This window comes from Oryza brachyantha, chromosome 12 (assembly GCF_000231095.2).
Source record: "Oryza brachyantha chromosome 12, ObraRS2, whole genome shotgun sequence".
In the NCBI taxonomy this organism is placed as follows: Eukaryota; Viridiplantae; Streptophyta; class Magnoliopsida; order Poales; family Poaceae; genus Oryza; species Oryza brachyantha.
The window spans coordinates 12,477,445-12,498,745 of record NC_023174.2 but is presented as its reverse complement, the minus strand read 5'-3'; the positions used below and the strand labels follow the sequence as shown (position 1 = coordinate 12,498,745).

Sequence of the window (21,301 nt, the reverse complement as noted above, 5' to 3'; positions counted from 1 at the left end):
ACCCTATGAAAGTATAGTGGAAAATACACATTCATTTTTTCAGAAAGAGAAGAAGAAAATCCAAAGAATATATTCTTCAACAAAAGCTGCATCATATGTTCGGTCCCACTCATCTTACTGAAAATAACAAATTTACCTTACACCTCCATCACTGATTACAGTAAATTTGGTGAAAATTGCTTGGTTTCTGAGGCATGTAAGAGATATAAATGCCTAGTATCACTCTACCATCCAGACAAAAGGCCTTCAGGTTAAAAGGAAAAGAAATAAAAGAGAAGAGGGCAGGTAGAAGCCAAGTGGACACTATACACCACTAAAGAAAAGAAATAATTGATAGGGAGAAGTCCATCTCTATTTCTAGACTTCAATTGAGAAAAGCTGATAGTGATATAGCCAGCCGCATGCCCACATCAGTCCTTTATGCCTGTGAAGACTATCCTGTGGAAATATTAATAGATAGCCCAGTCGATGCATGGAGTTCATTCAGCCTCTAACTATGAACTCGTGGCCACATTAACATCTGCCTTCTTTAAGCTAGCCATGTATGTTATATAGATGGTCCACAGAAATGAGAAGGAATTGCTCACTAGTGGCTGCAGAAAAAAAATATAGTTCAGAACTGCTGCCAGATAATGTGTTCAAGTAAGTAGAAAATGTTGGGAAATGGATGTTACCTGTAAATGAACAGGGATAAACTTGAAAGTGATAAAGTCACAAAGTGGCCAGTATATGAGTCCACTTTTGATGGTCGGGATTAAATCCCTCTTCAGTCTTGCAATGATCTCTGGCATGGTCTCACCTATGAATCATATCAAACAAGCAATTAGACACAGGAGCTTGCTTGCCACAAAAGTTTCAACACGAAAAGTTTCTATGTGATAAAGATAGTGGGGAAAGTGTACTGCATGTAAGCTTATCTGAACATAGCTTCTCCCACCATGCTAAACAGTACATAGTGGCTATAAATGTATACTGCACGCAACCCTATCCTAAAATTTGATAGAATTGTGGTCCATAATGCATAGATTAGAGACTTCACAGAACTCAATTGAAATGATTACATCAAAAAGGTAAGAACATAATGAGCTATATATGAAAGAACTAACTGGCGGCGCTCTAAAGTAGCAACTTACCAACTTCACTTACATATGTTTGCTAAGTACATCGCTATATTTACATATTTATATGTTTTATACAATAATGTGTAACTGCAAATGGTAATTCGTGATGTTTCATAGCACATGATGATGTGCATAAGTCAATTTACTAGTGGGTCTGATACAGGTCCTGAATCATTTTATATAGTAATCACATGGATTCATGTAAATATATTTTGGTAGAGATTTTTCACCTTTAATTGCAGTTAGTGATAACTAACAGAACCTCAACGAACAATGCACATCAAGGTATACATGAGTTGCAAGAAGTTAAAGCTTCAACATGAGCAAAGCATATCAGTGTATCAAACCAGCCACATTTCATCATATAAAGCTTTGTTTTTTTTTTAAAAAAAAAGGACTGATTGTGAGTTGTGACACTATAAAGCAATCAAAGCATGGATGATACTACAAATAGTTATGACTTTGAACCTTTAATCACCTGTTGACCATGTTTGAGTGTTTGACATGGGAGTATTCAAATAATAGTTTCCTCAAGGTCCTGAACTAATCAGATAAATATGAACACGAAATATTACCCTCAGTCCTTTCCCACTCAAGATATACCTAAAAAACAAAGAGACAGTGTTCGCTGGAACCGCAAACCTGTAGTGACATGGATATCTTTGTGTTCACATAATGCAGACAGTGAGACAGAGAATTTATAGCTAAGATGCACGATGTTGGTGATTTCTACCCAAGACATTAATTGTTGCACCTTACAGAAACCGCTTTAACAGAATGGTTGCTGCATCAGAGGTGTACTAGTGAGCAATTTGGACCACTTGTGTAACACGTCTAATGAGATCTCATACGTTTAGCTTTACCCCACTGTTGAACGCCGATAAAAAAATACTACAAAAGATAGCAAGTTAATCATGTTATATCCTATATGCTGCAGTCCCAAGTCCCAACTCTCAATCAGTAGTTTATGTACTATCAAAATAAAGTAATCAGCAATGGTCAGCATAAGCATCATATAGTAGTAACGGTTAAGAGTTGCATTCTAAGATATAGTGATAGAAGCAAGTCACAAGAAGCCTAAATTGAATTCTGATCAATGATTTGCACATGCAAAAGCACATAAACATCAAGACATACATGCTTCTAAGAATCCATGTTTGTTTTTCTAAAAAAAGAATGTATGTTTGTTCACATAGGCGTATGTGCATCATACCTTGCAATCCTGCATTGTACGAGAAGAAAACTGAATTAATAATTGGTCCATAAACAGCCTGCCCAAGAAACATCTTCTTGAAGGTGTTCACGACATCCTGTTTGGGGAGCAATTTTGAGATAAAGTTGAACCAAAGATGCAAGGAAGGTCCTGAGATCAGCAGCCCATAACTAGCCATCCGCATAGTCCTGACTAGATCAAGTGAATCCTCAGAACCAAGTGTGATCATCTGATGAGGCAAGAGCAAACAAATAGAATCACATGACAAGAAACATATTAACGCAAAACAAAAATATTGTAAATTAAATATAGAAGCCTAAATAAGAAGAGTCAAATGATCAAAGTAGTGACCAGACACAACATGTAAAATTAATCATGTATCCTATTTCTAATATTGTTTCAGGAGAGCATCTATCTAGCTTAAGGTCCCATTTGAAAGGCAGGAATTTTCTTGAATTCCAGTAGGAATTTTCATAAACATGTAAATTCAGACATATTTTCAGGATGATGCACATCTGCACCATATTATGTAGCTAAAGGACATGTGCCACCCATTATTGGTGACATTTCTTTTGGTAGGTTACCTGTATTGATCATTACAAATAATGGATTACCACAAAAGCTCTTACAAGGATAATAAGCTGGATGATATGGTATTTAGTAGGTAATCAAGAATAAGAAACAGCTGGAAGGTTTTTCTTCTTAACCTTTATGAAAGTGCTACCCCTAAGAAAATTAAATTAAATTCCAACCAGCTAAAAATTGAATTAAATTAAGACCAATAGGATCAAAGGAAGCTACTGCTTCAGCAGTTCAGCCTGGAGAATGAGCCGGACTCAACTATATGCCCACCATATTTTTACACAACGAATATTTTATGCGTTTTAGTTAATTTATTATAATGTTTTGTCTGCTACATAGGTTGAGCATATGATTTCTTATATAAACCAGTTTGGAATTGGTAATACCTCGCGGATCAAAAAGTCCAACACCTTTCAGACTTTCACGTTTGCTGTATGGGCTCAAAAGTTTCACTGGCAACATTGGCCCGGTTGTGCAGCTAGTGCATAATGGCTTCGGGTGATGCTTTGAACTACAGGACAGGGATCAAACTTGTGCCACAGACGCTGAAGCCCACACGGTTCAACCACTGTGGTCTGTCGATTAGCTAACATTGGAATTGTGGGCGAGATATTCAAATCTCGCCCACAATTCTGATGCAACAGTAGCCACTGGCAGTGGTATGTCATGGGCATGAACCAATGCCCAACTGAGGCTAAGAGATCAGGTACATGGAGTTGTTTTGGGCAGCCAGAGGTATTTATTTAGAAGATTAGAACGATTAGTTGCTATGTTCTAGATTTCCCTATATCCTTTCAGATGTACTCATCTAGAACTTCTATTTAACTATATAAGGTGGCCATTATTATCTCTAGTGTCCATCCTCTTAGTTTAAGTATCCCTTCTACCCTGACAAGCCAATGTTACCAGGACATCTTCCTGTAAGTGTACAAATGTTTTGAGCTTTAGCCGATACTGCCGCACAATATTATTATTATTTTTAAATGAATGCAGACTCATTTGAACTAAAAAACTGAGTGCTATAAATACCACCAGATTTAGAACTATTACATTCCAACTACAAAATATGCAACACCTATAACAGTTCAAAGCCCAGAAAAATGCGTCATTTATCACATACATTCAGTGTTCTCTTCAAAAGTAGTAGTATGAATAACATTAATGGACAAGTAGTATGAATAACATTAATGGACACAATGCTTTTGAGAATACAGGAAAATCAGAAGGCAATATCATTGTTTTTGCCTTATATTTCTACAAGTTCCATTATCTTGAATTTGTACACAGCCAATACAGATAGTTGAAGAAACTATTATTCTGATTTCCAACCAAACTGTCCAATATAATTCCTACTGCAAGCTAATTTGCCAGGCAATATCAAACGAGCCAAACCCATATACCAGAAGGTTAGCAGATACATGACTAGTGTCAACTTATCATAACCAAATGCAAGACAGAGGCATTAGTATCCCGTCTCAGATTGTAGGGGAAGCATGATCCCCATTACTTCACCAAGTTTATCTTTTGAATTGATTACCTGTTCCTACAATCTTATTCTATTAATACCACTGCTGGAGGTGTATCAAAACATAATCTAAAACATTGTAGGCGCTCACCACATTGGCTACTATATGTTAAAGAAAACATGTAGCGCATTTCCTATGACATATAACACACAAAAGCTGATTCTTTAGCGCTTCTACAACCATAAAGGAACAACGCAGTGGCGCAGCACGATCAAATTTGCATTGAATACAAACATCACGTACTAAAAACAACAGTATTCCCTCTCATCAGGGAGAAAAGGAGGAGCCGCATTTTCCTGTTCCAAAATCCCACGCCACAAATTATCACAAACCAAGCCGCGGTTGCAGCCGTGAGGTGAGACCGACGAGAGGGTTAAAGAATCATGAATTTACGGGCGACCGAGCGAGGGAGAAGATACCCGGACACCCACCTGGGAGGAGAGGTCGGCGACGGTGAAGATGGCGGCGGCGGTGACGCTCTTGGTCAGCACGGGCCGCGCCTCGATCGAGCCGAGGTACCACGCGACGACCCCGGACCCGACCGCGCCGCCCCTCCTCCCCGCGTGCTGCGCGAACGCGGCGGACGAGGAGGAGGAGGAAGGAAGCACCGGCACGGGCACGGACACGGGCGGCGGCGGCGGCGGGGGCGGCCTGGGCTTGGAGGAGGAGATGAGGTGGGAGCGGACGTGGGACCAGGGCTGCGCGGCGGCGCCCGGGACGCGGCGGAGCGGGAGGAGGTGGCGGCCGCCGGCGTGGAGGGCTCCGGCGGCGGGGGCCATGGCGGCGGCGGCGGCGGCGGCGGCGGCGAGGGGGGAGGGGGTTGGCTGGTTGGCTGGCCTGCGTTTGCGGCGGGGGTTTAGAGGGTTTGGAGGCCTCGGGTCGGAAGAAGAGTGGAGGAGGAGGGGGGACGCGGTGGTGCCGCCACGTGGCAGTGGCCGTCCTCCAAACTTGGAAAGCGTTTTTTTTCTGTGGTCAGATTTTTTTAGTTTTCGATTTCAAACCATCAATCCAATTTCGAGAGATTTTTAATACTCTCTCGTTTCCTAAATGTTCGACACCGTTGACTTTTTTATACATGTTTGACTATTCGTCTTATTTTTTAAAAAATTTTAAATATGTAAAGTTATATATACGTATAAAAGTATATTTAACGATGAATGAAATGATATAAAAATAATGAATAATTATGTAAATTTTTTGAATAAGACGAATAGTCAAACGTGTATAAAAAAGTTAACAGTGTCAAATATTTAGGAAAGGCGGGAGTAGATGATGTTGTTGGTTTTTTTTCCTATAGGTTTGTTCTTTCATTTGTCTTGTCTTATTTAAAGAGTGTAAATATGTAAGTTGTGATTACAATATATTAAGAATAAATTGAATAAATAGATAAATAATAATTATATATATATATATATTAACCAGATGAATAGTTGAATGTATTGAAAGGAGTGTTTCATTAAAAAGTTATATTATTTTAATATTTCCCTACATATTTAAATTTGTATCAGACAATTATTTGTAGTAAATATGATTGCGGAAACCCTTAAATATGTTTACTATGCTACCAAACTATGTTGTACAATGGGAGTACCAATTTTAACCCCAACAAAACAATACACGATATCTAATATAAAAAAATGATTGATCCGTGAAATTCAAGTTATTTGTGTCAGCTTGGCACTAAAAATATCTATTTTGTGGAATAGACATTCGTGGTTTCTATAAAAAGTTAAATTTGCTAAGTATTCTCTCTACCGCTCATGAAAGCTGGGGTGGTCAAGCGAAAATATAATGAGTCTCAAGCGTTCTATGTTAAGAACAGTAAATTACAGCGTGATAATTAATTAATTAATTATTCAGATAGTGTCAGTTTTGCTTTTGTCATGCTATAGAAGCCTGCGAGGATAGTGAAAACAAAATTGCGATGAAAATTATAAAGTGCCATTGGCATTTGATATTTTTGACGGTCACGAGACCACAAAATAGCATTGGAGCATGACTGTTGTCCTTTTATTAAGGAGGCTTTGTAAATTTATCATTAGTTTTTTTTCTAAATTATAAGGATGTCACTGGACTAATAATTTAATTAGTATTTTTATGATTTTTAGTAATAGTTTTACGATAACGTTTCAAACCACACTTAAGCCATCCACTTATCGTCCTCTCTCCTTCGTAGAAGCTCGCTACTGATGTGTGGAGGCGTGAAACCACACTTCACCTTAGGAGCGTTGGGCACGACAATTGGATCCAATTACAAAAAGTCGACAAACTTAGATGTTTGTTTTTATAAGTCCTAGGACTAAAAATTAGTTCTAGAACTAAAACGTAAGTCTATCTTAGTCCTACCTTATTTGTTTGGAGGGACTAAAAGAAACTAAAACCTCATTAAATAACCTACTTAATAGTACACATCACACACGCATAGCTATAGGTCTAGAGCAGTAGAGTAAGTGTACTATAGCCCTTTAGTCGCTTTTAGCACCTTCCTTAGAAACTTATAGAAGTCTCTTTTAGTGCCTTATGTTTGATATTTTATGAGCTAAAAAGGACTCTAAACAAACAGCCCCTTAGAAATTTGCCATGTACAATGTATGTAAGGTCATCTTCAACCACAAGTGCTCAGATAGGTGCTTAAAATCATTATTACGCTAAGCATCACATTAAGAGTCTAATGGCTCCATGCTATGCAGCAACTAATACGTGTTTCAATACACTCCGTTTGATTTTTTTTATTTTTTTAATCTTTAACATTGTTGTCTGTTTGATTGTCTTATTATGTAAATCTGTAAAAAAAATGCAAGTCATGTTTAAAGTACATGTAATGATAAAATAGACAACAACAAAATAAACAATAAGATAACAATTTCAGTCGGATGAGTGGGCTCATTTTAGACACCCACGGTATTTTTTTTTTTTTTTTGCCGGGATGGCCAACGGCCATCCAAATTTCATTTAAGTAGGGAATGTACAATGTACAAGAGGGTGCCCAAAGGGCTAAAGTAAGAAAAAAGGCCGTTTAAGAACACAAGAGTATAACTATAGATTCAAAGAAATGAGCCCTTCCTACCTCTTATGTTATACTTTTGCAGGATTGTTTCTGGGTGTTCTGCAAATTGGTTGTCATTCCAGGAGTGACCCAAGTTCCAGCACCTTCTTGCCCTGCTGCTGTAACTGCATGTTGATATCCTACTGGGTTCTTTTTTTTCCCGTTTATGCAAGAGATGCAAGCACTCAAAACACATAAGCATGACTATACTCGCTAACTAACACTTAAAAAGACGGAGGCCAATGCTAAATCTCTGGCCTGACTAAATTTGTATTGAAAGCTAATCAAATTTGGCCCAATCTGCCTTCTTGCTATTATTGTCATTTTTAGAGGATTCTAGATAAATCCATCAGGTTGAGCCTCAATTTTCTTGAAGGTCTAATACTTTGGAAACAAAATGTTATAATGAACTTTTAAGACTCCATTTTAACCTTGTTCTTCAGTCTATCACAATCAAAACAAAGAATTGAACATGGCTGTTGCAGCAAAAAGGAAAAAAAAAAGAGGAAGGAAGGAAGAAAGAAAATACCCCTAAATTGGAAGTACCCACAAATAGAATGTTGTATTCATCTGGCTGATTCTTCTTTGCCCGGATTGTTCTTCTTAACACGACTTAACTTGTTACTTGTTACTGCAGAGGTCAACAAAATGAAGTTAACAACTCAGATGCTGTTGTTCATCATATCTGCCTTGTTTTCTGGAGCTCACATAGACACCTGCTCAAATGCACATGGAGAAGAAATAGATCACATTTCCTTGCTGAATTTCAAGAAGAGTATCTCCACGGATCCTCATGGAACCCTGGCCTCATGGAATGACAGCAGTCACTTCTGTGAATGGAGAGGGGTTTCATGTCGCAACAGCAAGCATCCGCGTCGTGCCACCATCCTGAACGTCTCTGGCCAAGGTTTGGCTGGCATGATCTCACCCTCTCTTGGGAACATGACATTCCTTACAGTGCTCAACTTGTCATACAATAGCTTTGCTGGTGAAATACCTCCTCTCGGTTATTTGCGCCGTCTCAAAATCCTCACCTTTGAGAGTAACTCACTGCAAGGAAGAGTTCCCGCTGACCTCGCAAACTGCACAAACTTGAGGGAGCTATACTTGCTCATGAACCATTTGGTGGGAGAGATTCCAACAGAGGTTGCATCCTTGTCGAAGCTCGGCATTTTAGACCTGTCACGGAATAACCTTTCTGGAGTGATCCCACCTTCGCTAGGCAATATATCAAGTTTGAGCGAGCTTATAACGACGGAGAATCAGCTTGAAGGAAGAATACCGAATGAACTGGGTCAGCTGTCGCGTTTGACAGTGCTAGCCATAGGTTCGAACAAGCTCTCGGGAGGAATTCCCCAAAGTATCTTCAATCTCTCTTCTCTAAAAGCAATGTCCCTGGAGAGAAATCAGTTGAGGATGCCATACTTGCCATCTGATCTTGGCACCACTCTCCACAACTTGCAATTAATCTACTTGGATTATAACCAGTTCGCAGGGCCAATCCCTCCTTCACTTTCCAATGCTTCGCACCTTGCAGAAATTGATTTGTCCTTCAATTCTTTTACTGGTCATGTGCCGGAAACTCTTGGAAGTCTAGGAAAACTCATGTGGTTGAGTCTTGAATTTAATTATCTTGTAGCAGATGACAAACGAAGCTGGATGTTTATGGATGCGCTGACAAACTGCAGCTCGCTCAATGTGCTTGCACTATACCAAAACCAGCTATCAGGGCAGTTACCAAGTTCTGTTGGCAACCTATCTTCCCAGCTGCAGTATCTCCTGTTGGGTCACAACAAAATTTCTGGTTCTGTTCCTTCTAGCATTGGGAACCTTCAAGGCATTACTAATCTGGGACTAGATTCCAACAATTTTTATGGCTCGATTACTAAATGGGTAGGAAATTTCAAAATCATGGAAAAACTATTCCTCAGCGGAAATAGTTTTGTTGGGCCAATTCCATCATCCCTCGGCAACCTTTCTCGACTTTTTAGTTTGAACCTAGAAGCGAATAAATTTGACGGGTCCATACCAGCAGCTATTGGACAACTTCAACACTTACAGCTTTTGGACATTAGTCACAATCAACTTAATGGCAGCATACCAGTGGACTTGTTCAACCTTCCTGCAGCAATCACTCTCGACTTGTCGCACAACATTCTAAATGGAATACTGCCTCGAGAAATTGGGAATGCAAAGCAACTCTCTGGGATAGACATCTCATCAAACAAGATATCTGGGGAAATACCAGAGACTCTTGGCGACTGTGAATCTTTTGAGACTATTATAATGGGAAATAACTTCCTTGCAGGAAAAATTCCTGTATCCCTTGCAAACCTGAAGAACTTACAGTTACTGGATCTTTCTCATAACAACTTGTCTGAAACTGTACCAGGTTTTCTTGGTAGCCTCAAAATGCTTCATACATTAGATCTGTCTTACAACTATCTACAGGGTGAAGTACCTAAAAATGGGATTTTCACAAATGCCACTGCTCTAATATTGACTGGAAACCAAAACCTTTGTGGAGGAATTACAGAGCTCCATTTGTCCCCATGTCCTGTTGAGCCTTCCAGGGAGAGGAGACTACCTCACTCTCGCAAAATAGTAATCCTAGTAGCCTGCCCAATGCTAATTTTGGCACTGATTATCATTGTGCTCTTCTTATGTAGGAAGAAACTTGAACAGAATTCTTTGATGATGCCTTCAGTTCTAGATATGCATCTACCACAAGTTTCATACATGGATCTTGCTAAATCTACCAATAACTTCTCCCCATCTAACTTGATTGGAAAAGGAGCACATGGCTCTGTCTACAGAGGTTTCATCAGTCACCTAAAAACAGATGTGGCCGTGAAGGTCTTCAACCTTGAAATGCACAGAGCACAACGTTCTTTTCTAGCTGAGTGTCAAACTTTGAAAGGTATAAAGCATCGGAATCTTGTCGGTGTACTCACTGCTTGTTCAAGCATAGACCCCAGAGGAGATGAATTCAAAGCAATTGTTTATGAGTTTATGCCTAATGGAAATTTAGATGAACACATACACTCACAGCAAAGCAATGAGCATGGTGTAGGCCACATTATCCTGGCACAAAGGCTGAACATAGCGATTGACATGGCAAATGCATTGGACTATCTGCATCACAGCACAAAACCATTGGTTGTTCATTGTGATTTGAAGCCTAGCAACATCCTTCTGGATGATGATATGGGAGCTCATATTGGTGACTTTGGTCTAGCGAAACTCCGAAATGATTGCGCCTCAGTATCTGCAGGGTGCTCAACTAGTTCAGTTGGCTTCAGAGGGACAATTGGATATGCTGCTCCAGGTTTGTGTCATACATTCATATAGAGTTGCTGCAATAAAATTTAGCATGGTTTCACTTCCACATAAGCTGATTAGCTGACCATTCTGTATTTCCAGAATATGCAACTGGTGGCCACATATCGACTGCAGTTGATGTGTATAGCTTTGGCGTTCTGCTCCTAGAGATGCTCACTGGGAAAAGGCCCACTGATGCCATTTTCATGGACGACCTTAGCTTAATCAGTTTTGTGCAAACGAACTTCCCAGATAAAATAACAACCATCATTGATGAGTACCTGCAAGAAGATGGAGACACCTTAAACAAAGAAGCCCAAAGTGCCTGCGATGGGAGAGTGCACGAATGTATACAATCAATGCTAGAGATCGGTCTTGCTTGCACACAGCAATTACCCAAGGAACGGCCTAATATGCAAGAGGTTGCTAGAAAGTTGCTTGCAACAAAGGTGGCATATCATAAAAGCAGCGAGTGCTGATTGTTCTGATGGAACAGTTAGGTCCAGCTACTTATCGTTGCATACTTTAGTCTAGATTTTTCTTAGATTTTGCTTGGCTTCTCTGCGTATGCTTTCTAAACTACTAAACTGTGTATTTTTTGCAAAATGTTTCTATATAGAAGTTTATCATCTTATATTTTTAAAATAGATTTTCAAGTTTGTAGTAGCTAATTCCATCGTTTACACTATTAAATAGCTATCACAGAAATCAAACAATCTTTCGTCTAAAAGCTGAAAAAGAATGCAGCCATAGGAAACAACAATATTTTTCATAGCATGGTTATAAAGTCCTATGAACTTTTTCTTTCACAAATCGCCCTTTTATTTTTCTTTCAGCAAATGCTCAACAAATTCAGAATATTCAAAAATTGACTGCATTGCATGTCTGCACTAGTTACGAGTCATCTATGTTTGAAACACATTAGCATGATACCATCCGTTAAAACAAACCCAAATTTCAGCTAGCAAGAATGCGTTCCTCACATTATAATCCCCAGATTAATCAGCACCAACGACACACAATCGGTTCAATACATGAAATACTGCATCAGAAACACACCTGAGCCAGCTGAAATAAAGCGCCCAATTTTCTCCTCTTCTTGAGCCCTAACCTTGCCAAACCTGCGACAACAAACCAAATCACATGAACTAGACGAGGTAGAAAAAATCCAAGAAAAAAAAGTGCCACCTCATGCGAAGCGATAGACCTCAAGTTAAACCCTGCCCAAAGTAGAACAAAAAAAAAAAACCAAACCCTCCTGGAGATCTGATAAGCCGTTTGCTTCAGACGCTGGACGCGCGAGCGCGAAGCAGAGAAGGGCAAGGGACGGGTGGCGGAGCGAGCCTGTCACCGCCTCGCCGCCCGCCGGCGCCGGAGCTCCGCGGCGGCGACGGCGGCCATGACGTCAGAACGGAGCTACGAGCTTTCGCTTTGGAAAGAGGCCCACATGGCAGCGTCTGATGCTCTATCTCTGTCTGTCTCTATTTTGGCAGCAATTCTATAGGATTTAATTCAATGGTAAATTGAAGGCTGAAGCCACCTTTTAATGCTAAAATTTCGTTTTGGACCATTCTTAAACCGAGACTACCGCCTTTCTAAAGTACTCGATTCGTTGGTTTTCTCTAGATTCATCTATGTATCAATATATATGTTTTGTATATTTATTTAGATTTATTAGTACACATAAATCTAAATCTAAGTGATTAGAAAGTCTTATAACGTGAAATGGAGAGAATATACCTCAATATTTTCGATTACATCGACTCACACCGACCGATGAACTTTTAAACTATATAGGCCTATTTGGTTGCTAGTCATCCCCAGCCGATATAAGTTGCCATACTGGTATAAGTCAAATGTTATCAAATTCTCAGCAGCACCATAGCAAAACTAAAGAAATTTGTTACTACACTTTTTTTTTTGCAAGATTTAGTTTGTTAGAACAAAATCTTGCCCACAAGTGTAACTGTAACCAAATAGCTGCTAAAGTTATTCAAAGTTGCATAAGCTAACACATGATAAATTGTGGCTGGCAACCAAATAACCTCCATATCCATATCTCTAAATGATGTTTGGGACTAGAGATGGCCAAACTCACGTCCCTGGTCTTACCCTGATTACAAAAGTAATTTCGTATGATGTTAAACTTGCTTCTTCTGATTTTCTTGAAGAAAAGAAGCATACGCCGTTGGGATAAAACAATTTACATGACATGACAATATGGCAAAAACTTGTCCCAGCTAACACACAAGATTTTTCAAAAAGGGTCGGTCTACTGAGTACTGACAAATTTTCCTTTCATTCATACCCCCTAAAATTTTTTGGCTGTAAACATAATTTGAAGCAAAAATTTCACAGCTCGTGTAACAATGTTAGTTCATCAAATGTTCCTGACAAAGTAAAACCATAGAGATCCCAGAGATAATGAGACGTGTACTGTAGTTTGTAAAGCAGCATAGCATCCTACACCGTAGCCTTCCACTGAAACCAAAGGAGAGAACAGAAGAATCAAAACTGATGACAACAAGAATACAAGAAGTGCGCTTTATTCCATTGTCAGACCTCTCTTAGTATCACTGACCCCCTAGTATCAAATCTGGAGGGATAATATTTATTTTTCCCCCTGCAGCAAGAAGAGACAAGAAGCAATCGAAATGCTGTGTCTTTAGTTTTGCGCCACAGCTATATTTCCATCCTACAATAAGAATCAGATGCTCATCCCCTCCATTATTGAGCAAAGAGGTTATTGATCATCCTAATCAGATAGAATGTATGTGGAAGATGGATCAGGTCAGGAAGTACCGTATGCGAAAATTCCTGAGGTCTTACTGCACAGCATCTAGTAAGGTAACATCTCTGCCATGTGGATATATAAAGTTCTAGCTTGAGATTAGTTCAGTCAGTCACCAGAAGATGTGCAATAAACTGAATCAACCAATCAATGGAGTCAGACATGTCAGTCACTATTCATATGGAGTTCACAAAAAGTCCTAAAATATCCTTCATAACAATAGCACCATTTTGCATAAAGACAATGTAATTGATTTGTTCTTGCTGTGTTCTTTCCTTTTAGAATAAGATGACACGTAGCGTAATTTGTGCTGTCTGATGATTCTACAAGTAGCAATAGTACCACCCCAGGACTGTACTTGGCCAGATTTGACTTCAGATTCTGGGAGCATCAGTTCCATGATATTTTTGTCCAAAGGAGTCCAATCAGGCTCAAAACCTCATTTTAGTTGCTCAACTAGAAGGCAGTGATCGCAAACAAAATAATTTGTAATCCTCCAGATAAGTACTAAACACAGTTTATTGGCAGGTTATCCTGTTCACTCATTCATAATCTACTGAGTATGCAGCATATTGGTAACTGCCCTGATTATGGTGTAAGACTGCACCAACAAAGCTAAAACTGACATATAAATACCAGGGCTGGGGAGGTAAGGTACCAAGCAAGAAGGAACTGCCATCAGCTGGTCACTACCAAGGAGGAAAGGTCTGCCAGTAGCACCTTTTTTGTGTTTCCCACCCTGCTTCAATGGGCCGAAGTGCAATTGCAAAATCGGCTGGTCTGCTCCGGTAACTAGTCATCTACTCTGAACCTGCAATGGCGAGATAGCGATCAAACTTTCATTTTGGTTGATTCCATCATAATGCTCTTAAGCATGACTGAGCTCTGATACTGAAGCACATATTATAATTTATACAGTAAAATACTTGAATTCTCACAAGCAAGACCATATCAGTTCTTTGAAATAGATGTATAAAATATGCAGGGAAATCAAGAACAAACAAAGCTCTAACCTTATGAGCCGGGTGCAGCCTTCAGAAGCAAGGTCAGCAGAGACAGCATTGTGGGTGCCACACCCAAGAACAGGGATCTACTATCCCAAAGGCTTTGAATGGGTCATGGAGGATGTCCCCAGCAGTGCAGCTTCATTCAGGCAGCTGTACTGGCTCAGGAGCGGCGACACAGAAACAGCGAGCTCTCCCACATCAAATGATGCCACTGCCTTTGATCACCCATTTGTGTAGAAGCATGAGAGGCTTTGAACTGGAAGAATCACTTAAAGATGCAGTTGTGGAAGTTCTTACCATTATGAAAGGTGCATGCATCCTATGAAGCAGTTGTTCTGATTCCCAGTGCGTAGGTGTGGCATCCACCGACAGATCAGGAATAAAGTTTGCCTTTCTTTTCTCCTTTGTTTTTCTCCATTTGTTGGCTAATCAACAGAAAACTCTCCCAGTTGGTACCATCTGTTATCTGGTATGCTCTGAGCTAATAATTTTAAGTTCGTAGCAAAAAGTTATCCTAACATTCACAAAAATAAAATAGCTTAAGGTTTCATTTCTCCAACTTTCAGGGATAAACGAACCTGGAAGATCCTAACAAACCTGAACAGTTTCAATTATATTTTCTTCATTTTTACATCTAAATAAATCTTCAACTTGGTCCATTTCAACTAAAATGGATGACCTACAGATATATGAGCTAGAGTTTCAAAATACTGGAAAAATGCATTGACAATTGAATCCAGAGAACATAAGCTAATAACATAGTTGAAAACCCTGTCCATTAACATCATTCTTGTTACAATAAATGCCAAAGCTGAGATTAAGAACAAGATGCTACCAAAGAAACATGCAGGTAGGTAACTAAGACACATTGAGGAAAGGAAGGTTTGCTTATGTGAACTATAAGGCAAAGCCATACTACCCATAAGGACGAGATTTTTTAACACGATCTGGACAAACAAGGTTTGATGCTTCATCTCCTTCAGTCTTCTTCTGAAACTCAATGCCCTGAAACTGGACTCTAGAAGATCGATACTGACAACCATAAGCTTTGCCAAAGCCCCACCCTAGCCCAAGACCAACTCCGCATCCGCCACCTTAAAAGAAAGAAGGAATTTAATTGAAAACTGAGATACTGCAGGACAGCAGGTGATGTAGATTAATACAGTAATGGATAAGCATTAGTACCGATGCCCAAGCCAAACATATTCAGAGGCATTCCTGTTATAGAAAAACAAGAGAACACATTATTTTCTAACTGTGAATGGATAAAACCAAAGAAAATGTGACACTAAAGAATTAAAAACATGGTAACTATAAGCAGAAGTCTTAAACCATTTCTTAGCATGTAAATTCACAATAGAACATAAAATGCTCCCAGTAAATTATTCATCAAGACCAAGCCAGTTACAAAAGCCTATCTCTACTAGCACATTGCCTGTAAGTTGCAACGGGATTTAATTTTAAAAAAATATCATAACATGTTGTTAACATTATTTTTTGCATGTGTCATATTTTAATTGTTACGTATATTTGTTATTAACATATGAGTCTATTAATCTCACGGTCCTTTTCTTCTCATAATAAGTAGAGTTAGTGGGAACGGTTAATATATGGAATCCACAATTATTTTTTCTTTTAAAAATAGAGTATAGATAAAAAATACAAGGAGTTGGTGATGGTTGCCACCACCACTAGCAATGTTTATAGTAGTATAGATAAGCTGGGACTAGAGAGACCATGTTCTCATAAATGGTTCATATTGCACAGACGTTGATGGCTGACACGTACAAACTGCTCGAGGACAAGGACTGCAAAATTTCCCAAGCCCAAAATTTACAAGATCACCTTCCACATCTGAGGAAACCAGTTTGTATTCAATAACAATGCATGTAGTCTGTGGCTATGGCATGGTCATGTTCGACATTGGATCAGTCCAACAACAGTACCTACAAAGGCTACGACTTAATCGCCAATTCAGCAATCAACTAAAACCAATACAAAATACTTTGGAGCCCTCATCAGCATACCCAGCAGAAATAACAGCATTCTATTGCATCACTGTAGTACATTGCAACGAGATTAATCAGTACTTAATCCAAAGAACTTCTAAGAGCCTTCAAACAGTACAAATATCGACTGAACCGCACGGAAATAGAACATATCGAGGGACAATGAATCCCAACCAATATTCAGCACTGGTCATCGATAAACGAGACTAGAAATGCACTCCACTAGGGTTCATACTTCACATCGACCAACTCGGAGTGACATCAGAATCCAAGCAAGCATAAGAAAATCTAAACCATACACCATCAAGAGCTGCCATGAGTTCAATTCGAACGGACTCAACTTCTCAGTTCCACCGACCAAACCCTACAGTTCCAACAATTCCAACTAGAATAAACAGTGCGAGGAATCCATGAGGCAAAAGGCGTCCTTCTCACCTCCGAACCCCCATCCCACGCCGAACCCGCACCCGATGCCGAACCCTGCACCACCGAAATCGAACATCAAGACAGAGGGGGGGGGGGGGGGGAACAAGGTTTCGACGGCCGGAGCGCTCACCCAGCCCGATCCCGGGGCCGGTGAAGTTGTTCACCACCATGGCCGGCCGGCCGCCCCCTCCCTCCCTCCCTCCCCCGCCTCGCGGCTCCTCCGCTCCCAAAGCCCGACGAGAAGCTGACGAGAGGCCAGCTCGAGAAGCCGAAGCCTAATCGATTTGGCGAAGACGACGCGGGTGACGTCACCATCTTCGTGGGGCAAGCTGGGCTCGAGGCCCATAGGCCCATACCCAATTCATCGGCTAAAGTGGGCCCATGGGCCAGGCCAGTCACGCCCATGGCTCACCGACAGGTGGGGCCGACGGTTCGGAGCCCGCAGCGGGGGCTCCCGCGATTTTAATATTTACCGTTGCCTCCCGCGGCGAAACGGATAAGGTTGCACTCGAGCGCGCCCTGACCGTCCGATCGGAGACAGTAGTGAGATCGGACGGATGAGGCGCGTCCACCTGGTCTACTACTACTACTACTCGAGCTGGCTAACCCTATCTCCAAACCCACTCGAAAACCCAGCGGCTGCTGCTGCTGCTGCTGCTCCGGCAATGTCGGCGACGGCGACGGCGATCCGCTCTGGCGAGCTGCTCGCGTGCTCGGTGGCTCTGCGGAGGGCGGCGCCCGTGGCGGCGGTGTCGTTCAGGACGGGGCGGGCCGCGAGGAAGGCGGGGCGATTGGCGATGAGGGTGGTGGCCGCGGCGTCGGCGGAGGGGGAGGCGGTGGAAGGAGGGGAGGCGAAGGGGAAGGGGAAGGGGAAGAAGAGGGCGGCGAGCGGGATCATGAAGCCGAAGCCCATCTCGCCGGAGCTGCAGGAGTTCGTGGGCGGCGCGGAGGAGCTGCCCAGGACGGAGGCGCTCAAGATCATCTGGGCTCACATCAAGGGCAACAACCTCCAGGTCCATCTGTCACTCCAAACTCTCTCTCTCTCTCTCTCTCTCTCTAAATAGCGTTTATTTGCCACTTCTTTAGCTGTCCGCAGGTTTCGTTCCTGGAATTTAGGTGTAAATTTGGTATTTTGTTTTGCAATGTACGAGTTGCTCTGCAGTATTGATATGTTACAAGGCTGTAATTTGTATGTATAGAATCTCTATTTGTGGCTGGTTTGGATTAATTATGCTCTAGATTCATCCGGTACATGATTTTGTTCTGCTGGTTGCAATGCTTCCTTTTTCCCATTTAAGTTGTTCTACCGGCGATTGAGAATGTAAGGTGTTTTAATTTTGTAAATCAAATTTCTTTAGAAAAACATAGCAATATTTTCAAAACCAAAAAAAATATATTCAAAGGTGGATTTGATTAATTAATTTGGTTTTGTAGATGTTGCTATGTTTTTTTCGATAAACTTAGTCAAACTTACGGAAAAACCAAAAATACCTTACATTCTGAAACGGGGGAGTAGCTACGAGTCTTGCAAGTCACTACTGGCTACTCCATATATCAAGAATGATGCAGTGGCACCTGTGTTCAGAACTGCATAATACGTGGTAGAGGGTGTCCAACGGCTACACTTGCTGCCATGGTCCGCACTGCTGGATGTGTGACCTATCCCACCTAGAAGGGATTCAAAAGTATCTGACTCACCAACTGCCTGTGTTATTTTATATAGGCATTATGCTAAGGAGTGTTGAGCTTAGGCTTGAGCCAGTAATCACCGTCAGATCATTTGAGGTAGACGCACCTATGAAAATAATTGAGCAATGAATACGTGCAGTATGGCAGGGCCAGCAAATAAATTATACTACCTCTGTTCCTTAAAGACTTTCTTTATATTCTTAGACAGATTAGTAGTGAGGAGAAATGACATTGGTGCCCCTCGTAAATTGTCATAGAAAGACTAATGGGTGTGCAGTTTACCGTGGACATTAGTTACGGATGCTTCATCAAAAAGGAAACATGCGACAATTAACATGCTAATTTTGTGGAGTGGGGAGAGGGTAAAGCTCCAAATAAAATCATTGTGGTACAAATTTTGAGTGCTTCAAATCAACTCTTTGCAGGACGGCGGTAGTAGATGTCTGTCAAGATACCTTCAGTCTATGTGGAAAATGTAGAACTCGCAGTCTAGTACTTCTCTGTCATATAACCAAAAGATTTTGTAACGATCATTGAATCTATAAGCTTACCTGTCTATGAGAAACACAATAGAATTGGTTGTTTAAAATTGTGAAGTTGCATATGCAGAAATCTGAATCCAATTTTTAAGCCATCATTACTATAGATAATAATTAATGAAATGAGCAAAATTAGGATTTTCTTTCATGTTTGGAGTATGCCCTGCACTTGCCAGATATGTAACACATTGCCCAGCTCAGTTATCTGAAAGCACATATCACTTGATCAGCTACACTAAAATATTAAGTAAAGATCACTGAATTACACTAACATATTTAATCTTTTGTACTTTTTTTACTTGTTCAGATCCCTGTAATACACACAATCCTATTATTTCATTGACATCAGATGTAGGCACAAAAAGGGAAGCATTTTGCACAATTTCTTTAAAATAAAATGAAAATGGAATCTTTTTAAATAATTTCCCAGTACTACATCACCCTGAATCTTTTGCATTAATAAGGATATGGAAGATGCAACGATGCAGTTTATATAGAGGAAGGGACAGCCCAGAATGCCAACATGCTAATATGATTTTGCCTTACTAATGTGTGAACTTTACCAAAAGTTGTCTCAGCTTTAGTATGAATTGTTATGCCCACAAAAATTGGCTGACATCGGCAGGGACCACGAGCACAAAATACTTTTGTTAGGAAACAAGTTAGTAATATACTCAAAATGCTTTTCTTAAAGTTTTTAATCAGGCCATCATTAGCTTTACAAATTGTATGGATTGCATTAAAAGTTTCTTCTGAAATCCTGTTAATTTGTCTTATTTAACTTGTGAAACTTATCAGATTATTTGTCAGTGTGGATACAAATGTGGTATATATGTACTATGTACAAAGAACTCCTGAGATGATTTTGAATCATGTCATGTCATTAGCAAGAAATTTACTACAGCATCCCACGTAATTATCAAAAATTAGCTGAATAGTTGTTTTTCTTCAGTGTAAGACAATTGTATATGTTATATCCGATAAGATAATCACTAAGATATTTCATTAACTATCTTAATTCTTGTTAGTTTGTGTATTGCTCCTGATTGGCCCTTATACCAGTCATTATAAAATTGGTGCTGTCCTGGTGCCTGAGGGCACTGCTTCCCCCTTAGTGAATACTTCCTCTGTTCCAAAATAAATCAATTTGTAGGGATGACTCAGAAGTTGATTATTTTCAGGACAGTGGTAGTATACCATATTGCCATGTTAAAACATCCAAAATAAATCACGGATGTAGAACATATAGAGTTGTCTAAACCTGTGAAAATCCCATAATCGTTATGTTGGATTTGTCAGATTTCTTTAAGGGGAACATTGGAATCCCTGGCATTGTTAAATTGCATTATAAAATACATCTTCATTGCATGATAGAACATTTCAATGGCTTGCCTTTGCAAGTTGCATTTTTTGTCTTATTCCATGTAACACATATTTTTTCTGAATCCATTTATTTCTGTGACCAGGATCCAAACAACAAGAAGATAATTGTCTGCGACGAGAAACTGAAGAAGATATTTGGAGGACGTGATCGTGTTGGATTTCTTGAAATTTCTGGGTTACTCAATCCTCATTTCCAGAAATGATAGGATTTATGTAAATCTTTGCTCTTTTTGTATTAGCTGTGACTTATATCAGTGTCTTTAGCTAAACCTGTAATGAATGGTGCCTTGTGCTGGCTTAAGAATGGTAAACGTGTTCTTTGTACACACATCTTCATCTAACATTGCCATTAAATGGTTTGTTGGCTTTTTTGTATGTCCTTTACCTATTCTTTTTTATTTTTTGAGGGTCCTTTACCTATTCTGTTTACATCACATTCAACTGCTATATTTTAGACCTGAGTGATGGACGTGCATCATCACATTTGACCATTTTCCATATATGACTATAATGCATTATAGATGATAGCTGAAAGCAAAGCCCTTGTCTGGTGATAATCAGGCTCTACAATTAGGAAAAAGGTATATTGTACTTGTCTTTGGCTTGCTAATTATTGCACTGCTGAAATGGAGACTATGTTGCTGATCT

General features: G+C 40.1%; 4 protein-coding genes across 4 annotated transcripts; 2 read left to right on the top strand and 2 right to left on the bottom strand.

Moving 5' to 3' along the window:
- Positions 1–70: 70 nt before the first annotated feature.
- On the bottom strand, positions 71–5,282 carry LOC102711763 (PXMP2/4 family protein 4-like). The gene is made up of 4 exons (XM_015843204.2): positions 4,874–5,282; positions 2,335–2,563; positions 675–799; positions 71–593 (listed from the first exon to the last, which is right to left on the bottom strand). The coding sequence occupies exons 1-4, from the start codon at positions 5,219–5,221 to the stop codon at positions 495–497; spliced, it is 801 nt and encodes a 266-aa protein (XP_015698690.2). The 5' UTR covers positions 5,222–5,282; the 3' UTR covers positions 71–494.
- Positions 5,283–13,475: 8,193 nt separating this feature from the next.
- On the top strand, positions 13,476–15,065 carry LOC102704756. Its single transcript, XM_040529580.1, has 3 exons — positions 13,476–13,656; positions 14,240–14,388; positions 14,586–15,065. The coding sequence occupies exons 2-3, from the start codon at positions 14,348–14,350 to the stop codon at positions 14,842–14,844; spliced, it is 300 nt and encodes a 99-aa protein (XP_040385514.1). The 5' UTR covers positions 13,476–13,656; positions 14,240–14,347; the 3' UTR covers positions 14,845–15,065.
- Positions 15,066–15,299: 234 nt separating this feature from the next.
- On the bottom strand, positions 15,300–17,254 carry LOC102704575 (protein TRIGALACTOSYLDIACYLGLYCEROL 5, chloroplastic-like). Its single transcript, XM_040529581.1, has 4 exons — positions 17,173–17,254; positions 17,052–17,096; positions 15,793–15,825; positions 15,300–15,701 (listed from the first exon to the last, which is right to left on the bottom strand). The coding sequence occupies exons 1-4, from the start codon at positions 17,210–17,212 to the stop codon at positions 15,523–15,525; spliced, it is 297 nt and encodes a 98-aa protein (XP_040385515.1). The 5' UTR covers positions 17,213–17,254; the 3' UTR covers positions 15,300–15,522.
- A 415-nt stretch (positions 17,255–17,669) lies between these two features.
- Positions 17,670–21,025, top strand: LOC102711215 (upstream activation factor subunit UAF30-like). Its single transcript, XM_006664519.3, has 2 exons — positions 17,670–18,055; positions 20,737–21,025. The coding sequence occupies exons 1-2, from the start codon at positions 17,708–17,710 to the stop codon at positions 20,854–20,856; spliced, it is 468 nt and encodes a 155-aa protein (XP_006664582.1). The 5' UTR covers positions 17,670–17,707; the 3' UTR covers positions 20,857–21,025.
- The last annotated feature ends 276 nt before the right edge of the window (positions 21,026–21,301 follow it).